This window comes from Odontesthes bonariensis, chromosome 19 (assembly GCF_027942865.1).
Source record: "Odontesthes bonariensis isolate fOdoBon6 chromosome 19, fOdoBon6.hap1, whole genome shotgun sequence".
NCBI classification, from domain to species: domain Eukaryota; kingdom Metazoa; phylum Chordata; class Actinopteri; order Atheriniformes; family Atherinopsidae; genus Odontesthes; species Odontesthes bonariensis.
The window spans coordinates 24,720,262-24,738,850 of record NC_134524.1 but is presented as its reverse complement, the minus strand read 5'-3'; the positions used below and the strand labels follow the sequence as shown (position 1 = coordinate 24,738,850).

General features: G+C 49.6%; 1 protein-coding gene across 1 annotated transcript in view; it reads left to right on the top strand.

Moving 5' to 3' along the window:
• The window catches only part of LOC142369300 (uncharacterized), a 63,300-nt gene extending 44,711 nt beyond the window's left edge, over positions 1 to 18,589 (top strand). The window contains exon 3 of the mRNA XM_075451638.1: positions 17,621 to 18,589. Within this exon, the coding sequence (XP_075307753.1) occupies positions 17,621 to 18,238 (618 nt within the window). The 3' untranslated portion in view covers positions 18,239 to 18,589. The remainder of the gene's footprint in view (positions 1 to 17,620) is intronic.

Genomic DNA, 18,589 nt, shown 5'->3' with positions numbered 1-18,589 from the left:
TTCTAGCTTTACGAAGGGCTTTCTTATACATTGTTAAACTATCTTTCCAGACTAACTGAGACTCTTCTAAATTAGAGGAACACCACTGTCTCTCCAGCTTTCTTGCAGTCTGCTTTAAAGCACGCAGCTGTGAATTATACCAAGGAGCTAACCTCTTCTGACTGATCACCTTCCTTTTCAGAGGGGCAACATTGTCCAGTGCTGTACGCATTGAAACTATAGTGCTGTCAACAAGAGAGTCAAGTGCTGCTGGAGTAAAGTTTAGGTAGTCGTCCTCTGTCATATCTGCACATGGCAGTAAAGAAAAGGATGATGGAATTAATTCTTTAAATCTGGTTACAGCATCCTCTGATAGACACCTTCTATACGTAAATTTCTTCTCAGAAACTGTATAGTCAAGTAATGTAAACTCAAAGGTTATCAGAAAATGGTCAGATAAGACAGGGTTATGAGGGAACACTGTTAACTGTTCACTCTCAATGCCATAAGTCAGCACAAGATCAAGGGTGTGATTAAGGCAGTGAGTCGGTCTGTGAACACTCTGAGAAAATCCAATAGAGTCCAATATAGAATTAAAGTTCATATTCAGGCTGTCATTTTCAACATCTACATGAATATTAAAGTCACCCACTACAATGACTTTCTATTTCATCCTTACTGACCGCCAGAGGCGGTGCTTTCAAGCACTGGATGATACATCTTGCGCATGCGCAGGTCGAGTGTTAATACCAACAACGTCACTCGTGACCCCCTGCTGACCCCGGAGAGCCTATATACTTCCGGCAACATCAGCAGGTCAGTCCTTTTTCATCTTCTCGCTGCGCAAGGTAAGTACTGCGTCTGCATATGAGACGAATTCTAAAACCAATTCTACTTCATCGTTCGCTGCTGGTGGTCTCGCGACGTCCCGTCGAGGCTGCGAGCTGCTCGCCCTTCAGAGACCGCGGCGAACTGCCGAGAGGTATGTAACCTTTTTTTCCCTCGGCTGATGAAGTTTACTGACCAGCTGTTACAAGCGCCGGTCTAGGTAGCATGCTCGCTCCTTCTCCCGGTGCTGTGCGCTGCACGTGAGTAACAGTCTGTTTATAGTTGCATTGTCGGTGAAGCTATATTGCTAGCCCTCTCCCGGCATCTGTAACCTACTTATGTTAAGCGGCCAACTCGTTGTGCCGGTTCTTTGATTTTGTTGCTGCTATTGTTCTGCCCCTCTCCTGGTGCACGGCGGCGTGTGCGCCCCCCGCTCCCAGAACAGGTGGCCTATAGTGGTTGTCGGTGAAGGCACCGTGTGCGGCTCCCGCTCCCGGCATCCAGCTATAGCTAACAGAACTTGCACTAGCCCCTCTCCTGGTGTAAGGCGGCGTGTGCGCCCCCCGCTCCCAGCACAGGCGGCCTATAGTGGTTGTCGGCGAAGGCACCGTTTGCGGCTCCCGCTCCCGGCATCCACCTATAGACGGTGTATAAATACAGCAATAGCCCCTCTCCTGGTGTAAGGCGGCGTGTGCGCCCCCCGCTCCCAGAACAGGTGGCCTATAGTGGTTGTCAGTGAAGGCACCGTGTGCGGCTCCCGCTCCCGGCATCCAACTATAGACATTGTATAATTACAGCAGCCCCTCTCCTGGTGCACGGCGGCGTGTGCGCCCCCCGCTCCCAGAACAGGCGGCCTATAGTTGATTGTTGGCGAAGGCACCGTTTACGGCTCCCTCTCCCAGCATTCATCTATGAGTACAGGATTTTCTTTTGTATGAAAATCTATAAGTGAAGAATTTTCTTTTAAAAAAATAAATAAATAAAACCTTCACTTGCCCCTCTCCAAGGGGCCTATAGTTGATTGTTGGCGAAGGCACCGTTTACGGCTCCCTCTCCCAGCATTCATCTATAACTAAGAAGAAGACATATATGAATAAGAATTCATAAATACATACTATCGTCATATACACTGTGTGTGTGTGTGTGTGTGTGTGTGTGTGTATATATATATATATATATGAGCTAGAGGTGGTCCCGACATGGATCACAACCACTCCTGCTCGGCCTGTATGGCTCCTCTACAGCTTGAGGATGGCCATGATCTGTGTCCTTCGTGCCTCGGCCTCGGACATCTGAGGCAGGGTCTCTCAGACGAGTCCTGCATGAATTGTGGCATTTTGCCTCATGCTGTCAGGGCTGCAAGGCTGGCCGAGGTAGAGCGCCTGTTGGGCCCTCCCTTGTCTCCTCAGTTGACCCCTGACCAGCGGCTGGCCCCGTCTCGGTCTACCCAACCACGGCGTCGGCCTGCTGAGACTACAGGCCCCACCTCCGGGAAGAGGGCCAAGGGGTCCGGGCTTACTTCTAGAGTGGATCAGCTGACAGCGGAGCTTGACAGCATGAAGTCCCTCCTCCTGGCTCTTCAGCCTGGGGCTGGAGCAACCCTGCCAGGTGCCCTTGTTCCTCCAGCGGCCTCCTTCGGGCCGGAGGAGGATGCGTTTTCCATAGCAGCTTCGGCTACTATGTTTCAGGACTACGCTCTGGACGTGCTCCTGGGAGATGAAGCCTCCCATCCTTCTGCAGCGGGCTCCCTTTCTTCAGCCCGCGGCTCTGCGGGTGGTAGTGAGGACGGCTCTGTGGGAGCCGCCATCCGTACAGCTCTAGCCAGGCTACAGCTGGACGTGCCGCAGGCTCAGCCAGCTTCGGCCAGTGCCTTTTTCAGGCGCTCCTCAACCCCCGCTGAACTAACTGTACCTCCATCAGAAGAGTATCTGAGGGAATTACAGAAGTTCTGGAGGGACCCTAGGGCCCCTGCCCGTCCGACAGCTGATGCTCGGACCCTGGCAGCCATGCAGGACGCCTCCAAGTTCGGCCTGGACCGCATGCCAGCGGTTGAGCCCACTATTGCCGCCCTGATCGTCTCATCCAATGAGGCTCTGAGACAGGAGGCGAGGTGTCCTCGCCCCCAGTGCCGGGTTACGGACGAATTGCTGTCGAAGGCCTATGAGGCGGCAGCACGTATGGCTCGCATGGGTAATTCCATGTCCCACCTGCTGCTCGCCCTGTCGTCATCCCTGCAGGAGACTGAGCTGGACACTTCTGTCCACGGTATTACTGACGCCTCTCTACAGGCCTTTGCACTGATGTCCAGGGAGTTGGGACGAGTAATGGCTACTCTCGTACAGGCTCGCCGCCAGGTTTGGTTGGCGCAGTCCCCTCTCTCGGAGGCCTGCAGGAGAACCCTCCGCAGTGTTCCGGTGGAACCGGGGGAGCTGTTTGGTTCCGCGGCTCTGGAAGCCCTCGAGCGCACGGTCCAAGCTGGGAAGACCCGACAGCAGCTGTCTGAGCTTCACAGAAGCGCGCCTGGCAACCCTAGGGGTCGTCCAGCTGCCCGGCAGCGCGGCACCCACTCACGGGCCAGGGGCCTCCTTCGGCCCCAGTACTCACGCCCACAGCCTGCTCAGCGGCAGGCGCAGCCCTTTCGGGCACCTGAGCGACTGCCCCCTGGGCGTCCTCAGGTCTCACGTACCGACCGTCGTGCCCCTGGAGCCTCTAGAGGTCGGGGGGCCCGACGCTGAGGCCACGGGGCCGACCGTCGGCGTTTTTTCCCAGCAGCAGCTCAGCTACTGGGCTGCTTCCACCAGGGACCCGTGGGTTCTTTCCACCTTGACCCACGGGTACGAACTTCAGTTCCGACGTCGGCCCCCGATCCATGGCCGAGTCAGGATGACTGTCATCCGCGACCCGGCGAAAGCCCTCGCCCAGGGGCTGTACGCCCTCCTGGGCAAGGGTGCTATCGAACCGGTAGACCCCCAGGTGCACCCCGGGGGGTTCTACTCGACTTACTTTCTGGTAGCAAAGAAAGATGGCGGATTCCGACCTATCCTCGACCTCAGGAACCTCAACAGGTTCCTGAAGGTCTTGAGGTTCCATATGTTGACCACTGCAGAGGTTCTGCGTACGGTCTCCAGAGGGGAGTGGTTTACCTCCATAGACCTGGAGGATGCCTACTTTCACGTTTCTGTGGCGCCACACCATCGGCAGTTTCTGCGATTCGCCTTTCAGGGGCGTCATTTCCAGTTCAGGGTGCTCCCGTTTGGTCTCTCCCTCTCCCCACGGGTGTTCACCAGGTGTGTGACGGCAGCCCTCTCGCGTCTACAGTCGCGGGGCATGAAGATCTTGCCGTATCTGGACGACTGGCTCGTCTGTGCGCCGTCCCAGTCTCAGGCGGCCCTCGACACGACGTGTCTTCTTTCCCATGTGGCCCGTTTGGGCCTCAGGGTGAATTTTACAAAGAGTGGCCTTGTCCCATCACAGAACACAGTTTTTCTTGGGGTGACCCTCGATGCGGTCACCATGATGGCCTGCCCGTCGCCGCGGCGGGTAGACGACATCCTCCGCCACCTCCTCCCGTTTCGGGAAGGCAGGCGGTTCCACTACGTGGAGTTCCTACGCATCCTGGGGAAACTGACAGCTGCGGCTGCTGTGGTCCCCTTAGGATTGCTGTCGCTGCGTCCCCTCCAGAGGTGGTTGCACAGCTTTCACCTGGACGCCAAGAGACACCGGCACAGGAGGCTCGCGGTGTCCCACCGTTGCCTTCTTGCCCTGGCCCCGTGGAAGAAGCGCTCGTTTCTCCTCCAGGGCATGCCCATGGGCTCCATTGCATCCCGTCGCGAGGCAGTCACGACGGACACCTCCCTCTCGGGGTGGGGCGCCGTGTGGCAGAACCGGACAGCTCAGGGGCTGTGGCCGGCGCGGGACCGCTCACAGCACATCAACGCACTAGAGCTGCGGGCTGTACACAGAGCGTTGCAGGCTTTCCTCCCTTTCTTGAGGAGCCGACATGTACTCGTGCGGTCGGACAATGTTTCGGCCGTCTCCCACATAAACCACCAAGGTGGCACCAGGTCTGCACTACTACTGCAGGCATCCCGGGACCTCCTGCTGTGGGCAGCACCACGCTTAGCCAGCCTAAGGGCAATGTATTTGCCCGGGGAACACAACCAGACGGCGGACTTGCTCTCCCGTGGCAAGCCTCCGCCGGGGGATTGGCAGCTCCATCCGGAGGTGGTGCTCAATATCTGGGCCACCTTCGGCAGAGCAAACGTGGACCTCTTTGCCTCAGAAGAGTCGACCCATTGCCCCCTCTGGTTCTCCCTGACAGAGGAGAGCAGTCCCCTGGGACAGGATGCTCTGGCCCACGACTGGCCAGAGGTTCTCCTCTATGCTTTCCCGCCGATCCCTCTGATAGTCCCTACGCTACAGAGGGTCCTCCAGCAGGGCCACAGGCTGCTGTTGGTAGCCCCCTTTTGGCCAGGGAGGACGTGGTTTCCACTGCTGCACAGGCTCTGCAGCGGTTCCCCATGGCGCCTCCCCGACAGGAGGGATCTCCTGTCTCAGTGGCAGGGTCGGATCTGGCATCCCGACCCGTCCTGCCTGCAGCTGTGGGTCTGGCCACTGCAGGGCCCGACCCGATGCTGACTGAGTGCTCTGGCGAGGTATGCCATACCATCCTAAACGCGAGGGCGCCTTCTACCCGGGCGCTTTATGAACAGAGGTGGCGGCTGTACACTACATGGTGCTTGGACAGGGGTGAGGACCCTGTGCACTGTCCTGTCCCTAGGATTCTGGAGTTCCTCCAGTCACTCCTGGATGACGGCCGGTCCCCCGCTACCCTGAGGGTGTATGTGGCGGCCATTTCCTCTCGGCATGCTCGAGTGGATAACGGCACGGTGGGAAGCCACAGGTTGGTGTCCCTTTTCCTGAAAGGTGCGCGGCGGCTGCGCCCCCCACGAGTGCGGCGCACCCCGCCATGGGATCTGCACCTGGTGCTCGGCGCCCTGTGCGCGCCTCCCTTTGAACCCCTTGCTCAGGCAGGGCTGAGGTGGGTCTCCGCTAAGACCGCCTTTCTACTCGCTATCGCGTCGGGGAGCTGCATGCTCTGTCGGTGAGCGACTCCTGCATGAGGTGGAACTCGGATGGCTCAGGGGTTTCCCTATGGCCGAACCCCGCTTTTCTCCCGAAGGTGCTGTCTTCATCTAACAGACCTATCCACCTGGCACAGTTTGTTCCCCCGGAGGGGGAGGACAGGTTACGCCTACTGTGCCCTGTGCGGGCTCTGAGAGCCTACGTGGCCACGACTGCCGGTATCAGGCAGTCGGACCAGCTCTTCCTCTGCTACGGTGGCCCTCGGAGAGGCTGTGCGCTCTCTAAACAGCGACTGTCTCACTGGGTGGTGGACGCCATCACCCAGGCATATGAGGGAAGTGGGCGCCCCCAGCCAGCTGGGGTGAGCTGCCACTCCACCAGAGCTGTCTCGACCTCATGGGCAGCCCTACGGGGCGTTCCCCTGGAAGACATTTGTGAAGCAGCGTCATGGGCGTCACCGAGTACCTTCTCCAGGTTCTATCGGGTGAATGTTGCCACTCCCAACCCGTTGGCTGTGGTCCTGCTGCCCGACCAGTGCTTGAAAGCACCGCCTCTGGCGGTCAGTAAGGATGAAATAGAACGAAAGTTACGTATGTAACTACGGTTCTATGAATCCTGGATGACCGCCAGAGCGTTCTGTCACTCCGAATCCTCGTATACTCGCGAGAAGATTCTGTAAGGACTGACCTGCTGATGTTGCCGGAAGTATATAGGCTCTCCGGGGTCAGCAGGGGGTCACGAGTGACGTTGTTGGTATTAACACTCGACCTGCGCATGCGCAAGATGTATCATCCAGTGCTTGAAAGCACCGCCTCTGGCGGTCATCCAGGATTCATAGAACCGTAGTTACATACGTAACTTTCGTTATCTGTACTCAGCACTAACTGGGATAAAAACTCTGAGAATTCAGACAGGAACTCAGAATAAGGGCCAGGTGGACGATACACAACAACAAACACAAGAGGTTTCTGGGATTTCCACTTTGCGTGGGAAAAACTGAGAATCAGAGATTCAAAAGAGCTCAAACTAATCTTGGGTCTGGGACTGATTAGTAACCCTGATCTGAAAATAGCTGCCACTCCTCCTCCTCTGCCTGTGGTTCGAGGAACGTGAACATTTAAACAGTCAGAGGGAGTTGCTTCATTAATGCTAACATGATCCTCCTGCTGCAGCCAGGTTTCTGTAAGACAAAATATATCAATATGATGATCACAAATCAACTCATTCACTAACAGAGACTTCAAAAGGATAGATCTGATATTCAGCAAACCACATTTAATAGTTTGATGTTTTTGTTCAGTTAAAGTTTTTGTTTTAATAATTTCATTTTGTACAAGAGGATTTGCTCCCTTTGTGTTAATCGATTGGGTGGGTAGCAGCAGGTGGGAAGCTGCAGAGAATTGTGTAAGACTACAACTCTGCATCCTGGTCTGAACCCTGGGTTGTCATGTTTTAGGGTGGCAAATAAATTCTTCCATATTTCTAGAAATGAGAGCTTCTCCTTCCAAAGTGGGATGGATGCCGTCTCTCCTCATCAGACCAGGTTTTCTCCAGAAAGATTGCCAATTATCTATGTAGCCCACGTTGTTTGCTGGACACCATCTAGACAACCAGCGATTGTAGGACGACATGCGGCTAAACATGTCATCACTGGTCAGATTTGGCAGGGGTCCAGAGAAAACTACGGAGTCCGACATTGTTTTGGCAAAATTACACACCGATGCAACATTAATTTTAGTGACCTCCGATTGGCGTAACCGGGTGTCATTAACGCCGACGTGAATAACTATTTTACCATATTTACGTTTATCCTTAGCCAGCAGTTTTAAATAGGATTCTATGTCGCCCGCTCTGGCCCCTGGTTTGCATTTGCTATGGCCGCTGGTGTCTCTAATGCCACGTTTCTGACTATGGAGCTGCCAATTACCAGGGTTTTGTCCTCAGCGGGTGTGTCGCTGAGTGGGGAAAATCTGTTTGAAGCGTGGACAGGTCGATGGTGAACAACGGGCTTGACGTTAGAGCTATGCCTCTTCCTGACAGTCACTCAGCCACGTTGTAATCCTGGCTGCTCAGATTCTGCTAGGGGGAGGCTAATTGAGCTAGCTACGCTAGGTGGCTCCACACTGGCAAAAGGGACCTGGCTCGCTATCGGTTGATTTTCAACAGTGCAGAGCCGAGCTTCCAATTCAGATAACCTCGCCTCCAAAACTACAAAAAGACTACATTTGTTACATGTACCATTATCGCTAAAGGAGGCAGAGGAGTAACTAAACATCTGACACACGGAGCAGGTGAAAGCAGGAGAAGGAGGAAGAGAACCGGTAGCCATGCTACGCTAGAGAACCAGACACACCGTTAAAAACAAAGCGTCACATCATCTGGACATTTTGATCATTACGCCAATGGCTTTGCGTCAACTCAAGAACAATTTACATAACGCTGCATTGTAGCAAAATTCTCTGTTTCTAAATTATGTTACATACACCATATGTGTTCTATATACCATTGTAATCAGGAGAACCAGAGCTACAAAAGGATATAAATTTCAGCATATAGTTTGATTGAGTAATGAAATATCTTGACAAAAACCAGTAAGTACTTGTACTAAAATCCGTCAAAAAAATGTAAATTCCAGACAAAAATCCCTTTTTGACATATTTCTGTACTATATAGACAAAAATATAGAGTGTATCAAATGATCAGAATTTTGTGTGCTGCATAAATGTATAAAGTTTATGTGGCTAGGACATACTGTTCAGAAGATATGATACATTTAGTTATGGGAGCAAAATACAGTTATATCAATTTAGAATGTTGCGAGGATTCTTTTACTGACATAAATATTACCATTAGAGAGAACTAGCTATGCACTGGAAGTGAATACAAAAATACAACAAAATCTGATGCAATAAACCATTTCTTTATTATTTCTTGTTTGTAAAGAATGTATTTGAGTATTTGGATTGAAACAGGACAATTTGGATGTATGCAAAAGTAGTGATGAATACTCTAGGTCATCTGCTGGTTCCGGATGAAAGCTAGAAGGGAAGCAGACAAGGACACTGGTGATCATACAATCATAAAAAACAACTAATCATGGTAGCTCACTCAGACAGCACACACCACTTTTGAGCACATTGTGTTGGACAAATATAACACATGTACCAAAAATATTTACAGTATACAACTTGCACAATGATTCACATAGGACTAGAGGTGCACCGAAATGAAAATTTGTGGCCGAAACCGAATAATAATTAATCACTTGGCCGAATACCGAAACCGAATATTACAGTTCAGTTAAGTAATCAAAAGTTAGATTTTTCACCATTTTTAAATATTGCTTAAATCTACGTCTTACAATAAATGTTTAGACATGTTTTTCAAAGAAAATAAATGTTTATTTGAAATCTTCAAAAGTTATTAATAATAACTATAACTAATAACTAGAGATAAGTTTCATTAATTCCCATTTTCAATTCATTCTGGGGTTTTTTCCATTCATTTCATACAACAACAAAAAATACAACATATTATAAAACTTTTATAATATGTTGTATTTTTTGTTGTCGGAGCTCCATATATCAGTCGTGAAGCTAATGTAAGGTAGATCGCTGCCTTTGGCCAAGAGCTCGTGCACACGACTGGCGATGCTGTTGTACAGCTCTGGCAGGCAAACATCGGCAAAGTAGCGTCAGCTAGGTATGGTGTAGCGGGGCTCGATGTGTTGAATTAGTCTCCGAAACCCCACATCCTCCACAACACTGAATGGTTGGTCATATAAAGCCATGTATTCCATTACCTTCTCAGTAATTCCCTTTGCCTTGACACTGTCCTTTGTGAATTTCCTGCTCTTTTCAAAGATGTCAGCCACTGATGGAGTTGTGCAAGCTGTTTTAGCTGTGTTAGCTTTCCTCTTGGTCTCGCTCGCGTACTCCTCATATTTTGAAGGATGGTTGGACTTCAAATGATTGATCAGACCTGACGTGCTGAAAGTTTTAGCACTGAGACCCCCTCTAGACACTTTAGTCTTACACTCCTCACAAACCGCAAATCTATTCTCGCCCTCATGAACTTTGAAATATTTCCACACCAACGACATTTTTAAGGATGCGCCAGTTTGTAGCTCACTCGCTTGTTCGCCTCTAGCTTAGTTCCCGCGGTTCTGTCATTGGACGTAAGGTAGGTGTGTGTGTGTGAGTGTGTGTTTGAGAGGGAGAGAGAGCTGTCTGTTTTACGCGTCACTCAGTCACTGCACGTTGTCTGCTTGGATAATTTTGCTTCACCACTATTCGGCCTCCGATTCGGCCACTCATTTGGTTTTCGGCCGAAAGCCGAATGTGTTTTTTTTTTTTTTTTAGTTTTCGGCCGAATATTTTCGGTTGCCGAATATTCGGTGCACCTCTACATAGGACTATAGGCCTACATAATCATATTTATAAATTAGGCAAAGTAAACATAAACATTGTCCATTCATGAAGTGTGCATTTAGATGGTGTGTAGGCTTCCAGTAAAGTGGCCCTTTTTTCCTCCACATAAATTAAGATTTGTATAGTCATGCGTATGAAAAAGAATTACAGTATATAAAATCTACCATATGAGCCTATACAAAACTTACAAAAAGATTCACAGGGACTACACAATGCTTATATGGCACATAGGCCTTACAGTATAAAATCAAATGTATAATAAGGCATAGTAAACATTAGCATAACCCTTCATGGAATGTGTAGAGAGCTACTTAGATGACACAGCTACTATGAAAGTGGCCCATTTCGGTTATTATTTTCCTTCTTTATTTTTTGAACATGTAAGATTTGTATAGCCATGTAGTTTTAGTATTTTTCGAATGGGATACCACAACAATGGAATCGAAGTTTGGACATTACATCTCTTCTGAATAATTTGTGAGAACAAAGAAAATAACGTCATAGCTTGGACCTCTTGAACAGAAAAGCACAAGATGTGCTGATACATCTAATGAGCTAAATCGGGGCTTCAGAGATACCACGGTTCCTTTACATATATAATTCATGAAAAATATTCATTTTCCTGAGGTAAATAAGTGAGCGGGCCAGGAGTAGCGTCAGAATCTTGACGCGTCTCACAGACTGAGGTACTGACTGACAGATTGAATGAATGAATCGCTACCAGTAGTAAATAGACCATTTATACTCGGTCAAAACCTTTTCAAACATAATTACATACTAGAGGAGGGAATGGGCCACATACTGGAACAAAAAACAACGAGATCCCTTCAAACTTCACCGGAGTTAGCTAGCCAAAAGTTAGCTAGCTTATTAGCTAAAGTTGTTATGATACGTAGCTGTCACTTGACTTACCTTGCTTCAGAATCACTCCGACACAACTCCTCGTCCAAGGCCAACTCCTCCATCACTGGACATACCACCGGTTTCGCTGTCAATGTCTCTGTCAGCATTATTTTCAGTCATCATTTGTACCACTTCATCCCGAGTGTGGCGAACGCGCTTGCAAGGTGGAGCATCCATCATAAAAAGTGAACGGAATGTCAATACGGCTGAGCGCAGCTGGACATTCGCAGCTAATTGAAGGATTGAAGGCAGCTGTTGAAGGCGGTACTTTTAACATGACAGATAAACCTACCAATCACAACTAAGCATTTCCAAGTCTTTCTCTTTTGATTGGTTAGGCTGTAGTAATGTCAGTCAAACATTTTTTTTATCGGCAGATGTATATTTTGTTGCCATAACAACCACAACGCCATCGTTCCCCAGTGAACGATATTTCAATGCGCCGTCTCCAAGGGGTTAAACAGCTTCGTTATTGCTCTAACAGCCCCCGTCCCATTCCAAGTTTCTTGGTGAGTTCTTCCGACACTAAACTGGTGTTGGCTCCTGGATCGAGTAATGCGTACGTGACAGAACTGATGCTGCTAGCCTTGCTTCTAACCACAACAGGAACAATAGGTACGCAAACCTTACCATTTCCAGCTCCAGCAAATCCACAAGTGACATTAGGTGATCTGGTAGGTTGTGTTTGTTGGGTAGTTTTACTGTCATCAATGGCGTCCTGACTTGCTGTAGTATTCTGTTTGCTCGTGTGGTTAGGCTGCAACCATTTGTTATGTTTCTGTCCGCAGCCAGGCACATTACGTACCCAATAGCGTGTGCAGACCTCAGTGTTGTGCCCCATCATGAAACAGTTTTGGCACAGGTTTTTCTCCTGAACGAACACGAGGCGATCTGGCACAGTTAGTGAGCGGAAAGCTGGACATGGGTTCAAGAAGTGGCGCTCTGAGCACTTCAGACACTTTAGATTAGCTGGTTGCTTGGTACGTGTAGACTTGTTCTCCTGAACAGCAGCTGCCTTAACACTTGTGGGGTAGTTTTGAAAAGGTTTTTTGAACCCCTTTGTAGTCAATGTAAAATTGTTTGGTTTCTCCTGTTTCTTATAGCTAACTAACCCACCAAAGACTGGATCAGACCTCTTTTCAGCCTCTGTCTCTACGAAGCTGACAACGTCATCAAGTTTCGGAAGATGTTCTTCTTTTGTAATTTCATAGTTCTTATTTAACCATTTGGGCCATGAGGTCTGATGGTAGCTTGCCAATGATCTCAACCAATGTGCGGTGAAAGTAGCTTGAATACAGTGAAAGAGATGGATTTTTATGCCTGCCAAATTTTTCTTCCCAAATGTGTGTCTTAAAAGTGACTTTAGCATAGGGCTGCGGACTGAAAAACACAATGGGACTACAGCCTGAAGTCTTACCCATTCCCACTTCAAATTTGACTGTAATACAACAAGAAATTCAACAATTTGAACAGTTCAATATAGAGTCATGATCTTGGGCTCTAATGAAAGGTTACACTTTGGACTGTCTAATCCCACATCCAGATGATCTGTCAGTATTACTGAGTAACTGAAGCACAAACACATTTTGTCTATAACCAGAGCTTTTTGCATACAATAAAAGTCCAAAAAAATAGATTGTTCTAAATGCAATTACTTTATATATATAAGTAATGACAAACAACACTGAACACTATTTACAATTTTTATTTACATCATTTGTTGTTGGCAACATGCCAATCATTATAGCAGTCTCTGCCTGGCACAAAGCACAGGGGCACATCCCACGTGGCACACTTCACGGGAGTCTTGGCCTGCTTCGCCCAGCTGTGCTGTGCCCTGATATGTGCACAGGTCTGTGGTGACTGGCTACAAATGGTGCAGCTTCAGCAGTGGTGGTAGACCCTGCCTCTGCCAACTCCAAGGCTAAGGTCTCCCTGAATGCCTTCTGGTGCATTGGAACCTCACCTCCCCTTCTGGCGTGTTCTTTAAATTTGTATTTTGTACAGTTTTTTCCAAGGATAGGACCTTGGAAAAAAGCTTTACTGATGAGAATGCTGCTGAGTGATAACACTGAGTCACAATTTCCTTCGGTAACAATAAAGTATCTAACTGTCTATCTATGAGTACATCCATCCATCCATTATCTTCTGCTTTTCCGGGGGTCGGGTCACGGGGGCAGCAGCCTAAGCAGAGAAGCCCAGACGTCCCTGTCCCCGGCCACTTCCTCCAGCTCTTCTGGGGGGACCCCGAGGCGTTCCCAGGCCAGCCGAGAGACATAGTCTCTCCAACGTGTCCTGGGTCTTCCCCGGGGCCTCCTCCCAGTGGGACGGGCCCGGAACACCTCACCAGGGAGGCGTCCAGGAGGCATCCTAACCAGATGCCCGAGCCACCTCATCTGACTCCTCTGGATGCGGAGGAGCAGCGGTTCTACTCCGAGCCCCTCCCGGATGACCGAGCTTCTCACCCTATCTCTAAGGGAGAGCCCAGACACCCTGCGGAGGAAACTCATTTCGGCCGCTTGTATTCGCGATCTCGTTCTTTCGGTCACTACCCACAGCTCGTGACCATAGGTGAGGGTAGGAACGTAGACTGACCGGTAAATCGAGAGCTTCGCCTTCTGGCTCAGCTCCTTCTTCACCACGACGGGCCGGTGCAGAGCCCGCATCACAGCAGACGCCGCACCAATCCGCCTGTCAACCTCCTGCTCCATTCGTCCCTCACTCGTGAACAAGACCCCGAGATACTTGAACTCCTCCACTTGGGGAAGGATCTCATTCCCGACCCGGAGAGAGCATTCCACCCTTTTCCGGCCGAAGACCATGGTCTCGGATTTGGAGGTGCTGATTCTCATCCCAGCCGCTTCACACTCGGCTGCGAACCGCTCCAGTGAGAGTTGAAGGTCACGGCCCGACGACACCAACAGAACCGCATCGACCTGATTCTGAGGTCGCCAAACCGGACCCCATCAACGCCCTGGCTGCGCCTAGAAATTCTGTCCATAAAAATTATGAACAGAATCGGTGACAAAGGGCAGCCCTGACGGAGTCCAACCCTCACAGGAAACATGTCCGACTTACTGCCGGCAATCCGGACCAAACTCTGACACCGGTCATACAGAGGCCGAACAGCCCATATCAAGGAGTCCGGCACTCCATACTCCCGGAGCACCCCCCACAAGAGTCCCCGAGGGACACGGTTGAATGCCTTCTCCAAGTCCACAAAACACATGTAGACCGGTTGGGCGAACTCCCATGCACCCTCCAGGATCCTGCCGAGGGTGTAGAGCTGGTCCACTGTTCCACGGCCAGGACGAAAACCACACTGCACCTCCTGAATCCGAGATTCGACTATCCGGCGGATCCTCCTCTCCAGTACCCCCGAAAAGACCTTACCAGGGAGGCTGAGGAGTGTGATCCCCCTATAGTTGGAACATACCCTCCAGACCCCCGTTTTAAAGAGGGGGACCACCCCGATCTGCCAGTCCAGAGGCACTGCCCCCGATGTCCACGCGATGCTGCAGAGGCGTGTCAACCAAGACAGCCCTACAACATCCAGAGCCTTGAGGAACTCAGGACGGACCTCATCCACCCCCGGGGCCTTGCCACGAGGAGCTTTTTTAACCACCTCGGCAACCTCAGTCCCAGAAATGGGAGGCCCCACATCCGAGCTCCCCAACTCTGCTTCCTCATCGGAAAGCGTGTCGGTAGGATTGAGGAGGCCCTCGAAGTATTCCCCCCACCAACTCACGACGTCCCTAGTTGAAGTCAGCAGAGCCCCGCCCTTACCATACACGGCGTTGATGGTGCACCACTCCCCAACTCACCACCAGGAGGTGATAAGTTGACAGCTCCGCCCCTCTCTTCACCCGAGTGTCCAGGACATACGGCCGCAAAGTCGATCATCGAGCTGCGGCCCAGGGTGTCCTGGTGCCAAGTGCACATAATGGACGTTCTGGACAGTCCGTGACGAGCACAGAAGTTCAAAAACAAAACACCACTCTGATTCAGATGGGGGGGGGGCGTTCCTCCCAATCACGCCCCTCCAGGTCTCACTGTCATTGCCCACGTGAGCATTGAAGTCCCCCATCAGGACGAGGGAGTCTCCCGGAGGAGCACTCTCTAGTGCCTCCTCCAGGGACTCCAAAAAGGGTGGGTACTCTGAACTGCTGTTCGGTGCATAAGCACAAACAACAGTCAGGACCCGTCCCCCCACCCTAAGGCGGAGGGAGGCTACCCTCTCGTCTACCAGGGTAAACCCCAATGTACAGGCGCACAGCCGGGGGGCAATAAGTATGCCCACAATTGCTCTATGCCTCTCACCGCGGGCAACTCCAGAGTGGAAGAGAGTCCAACCCCTCTCGAGGAGGCTGGTTCCGGAGCCCAAGCCATGCGTCGAGGTGAGTCCAACTATATCCAGCCGGAACCGCTCAGCCTCGTGCACCAGCTCAGGCTCCTTCCCCAGCACAGAGGTGACGTTCCACGTCCCAAGAGCCAGCTTCAGTAGCCTGTCAGAAGGGGGACCCGTGTAGTTTCTTTGGGCTGTGCCCAACCGAGCCCCACGGGCACAGACCCGGCCACCAGGCGCTCGCCGGCGGGCCCCACCCCTGGGCCTGGCTCCAGGGGGAGGCCCCGGTGACCCACGTCCGGGCGAAGGTACACGTTCTCCAAAAATCTTCTTCATCATGGGGGTTTTATGAGCTGTTCTTTGTCTGGTCCCTCATCTAGGATCTGTTTGCCATGGGTGACCCTACCAGGGGCTTAAAGCCCCAGACAACATAGCTCCCAGACTCATTGGGGCATGCAAACCCCCCCACCACGGTAAGGTGACAGCTCATGGTGGGGCTATGAGTACAATAATATTAAATAAAATAACAATAAAATGTAAATAATACTTACTTGTCAAGAGTAACGTTTCCGTCGTCAGAAAATGCTTCTCCTTCTTCAGAGTCAATGAACGACACATCACTGTCTTCCTCTGACACATACTCGTCAGAAGCATCACTGTCCTGCCGTAGACAAACCTCCAAGGCTTCCTCCATAGTGTATTTAGTTTTCCAAGTCCGTTTAGCCATTTTGTAGACACAAGAAGACGAATAACTGCAGAATGTGCAGAAAATGTGTGGAAAAATATGCTTCCGACAGAAATTCTGAAAGTTAGCCGCCGCAGACTTTGTGTCTTTGCGGGCGAAATACTTGTTGTAGACTAACTATTTTACTGGAGTACATTAATTGGACCCTTGCCAACGTGACAGGACTGTTTTTATTGGAATTGTATCTTTTCTTAGAATACTGTGAGGCTTTATAGGTGACTTTGATACTTTTATGTTTTTGCGACTGGTTTTACACAAGTGTTAACTGTGTCCACACTTCTTATTGTATCCTGGATACATCATTGGAATCACAAGACCCTTAGGTTTCCAACGGTATATAACATATGTAGGTACATATAAAGGCGGGCTGAGGAAAACCCCGGATTTGCACTGAAGAGTGCAACGTCCCGCCGGCGGGACATAAAAACTTTAAGGGGTTAATAAATGTTCCATTTGCTCAGTTTGTGTTTTTCCTGGTTAAAAACAGCAAAGTGTTTCCTGGTTTCATCTCCTCTCTTTGAGCTGCAGATCCAGATGTGCTTAGACTCAACATGTGCTGCAGGCTGAATGATCTGCTGGAAGAAAATCAGTGGGCAGATTGTTGTGGTGGGACGTTTTCTGGCTCTCAGTCTGCAGATTTGAGAGGTTCAGGAGCTAATCTTCATTATTTGTGTTTAAAGTCTCTGGGTTACATGAATTGAACCTGGTGGTGGTAATATTCTGGGTCTTTAATGGTTAGATGACAGGTTTGTAGAGTTGTTTTAACAAAGAGAAACAAAGGTTGAGTTAAAACGGACTTCCCTGATGGCTGTTGAGCTGAATGGCTGCAGACCTCTGAGTTGTAAGCTGGAACAGAGGGTTAGTGTAAAGAATGTCATGTATTACCACCACTGTTCATTTTATTCCTTTAAACCAGTGGGCATCAACCTTTAAAGTATCTATCTATCTATCTATCTATCTATCTATCTATCTATCTATCTATCTATCTATCATTTAGAAATATTGTAGCTCAAGTTCCTTTTCAGAGTTTCATCATGACAAAAAGAATTAGTAAAAGAGCAAAAAGCAAGAGTTTACTGCTTAAAAAGCTGAACGTGTGTAGAACACATCAGAGCACAGTGCTGATAGCTGAGGGCACTTATAAACGCACCCTCAGCGTTCACGTTTGATCTGAGATATTGAGACCTGTGTGGCTCGGTCTGTCCAGGTCCAGTTAGAATATGTTGGTTAGCGTAGGTTAGCTTAAAGAAATCTTTTGTGTGAACTTCAAAAGGATCTAAGTGTTCTTCCTCTCTGTCATTGCAGAAACATGGAGCCCAAGAGGGATCCAGATGGCACTGCTGTAAGGACTGTGGGAAAGTTATTAAACGATCAAATCTGAGGTATCATCAGAGGCTTCATACTGGAGAGAAGCCATACAGCTGTGGTCAGTGTGGGGCAGCTTTCACTACAGTAGCTAGTCTAAAGACACACCAACGTATTCACACTGGAGAGAAACCATACAGCTGTGGTCAGTGTGGGGCAGCTTTCACTACAGTAGCTAGTCTAAAGACACACCAACGTATTCACACAGGAGAGAAACCATACAGCTGTGGTCAGTGTGGGGCATCTTTCACTCAATTAGGTAGTCTAAAGACACACCAACGTATTCACACAGGAGAGAAACCTTTCAGCTGTGGTAAGTGTGGGGCAGCTTTCACTCAATTAGGTCATCTAAAGACACACCAACGTATTCACACAGGAGAGAAACCTTTCAGCTGTGGTCAGTGTGGGGCAGCTTTCACTCAATCATCTGATCTACAGAAAAACCAACGTATTCACACTGGAGTGAAACCTTTCAGCTGTGGTCAGTGTGGGGCAGCTTTCACTAGATTAGATAGTCTAAAGAAACACCAACGTCGTCGTCACACTGCAGAGAAATGATTGGCTTAAATCAACAACAGTTTTTACGGCAGATAAGCAAACATTCAACTGGCAGCAGCAACAGGAACTACCAATCAGAAGCCTTGCCTTTGTTCAGATTAAAAATCTTCTTTGTGGATTACCACCTTTTGTTGTCAGGACTTTAGTTCTGAATGTTCTGTGGGGAGCACATGTTTGAAGAACCATTGAAAGTGCTTTATAATTTGTTGGGATTGCTTTAACTGGGGACGAATCTCCCGACGTTCAAGACAAACATGGCATCAATTGTGAGTTGATGGACAGAACAAAATGCAGTCTGTTTGAAAGTAGAAACATGTTTATTCTGTTATACTGAACATATTTGTTTTGTTT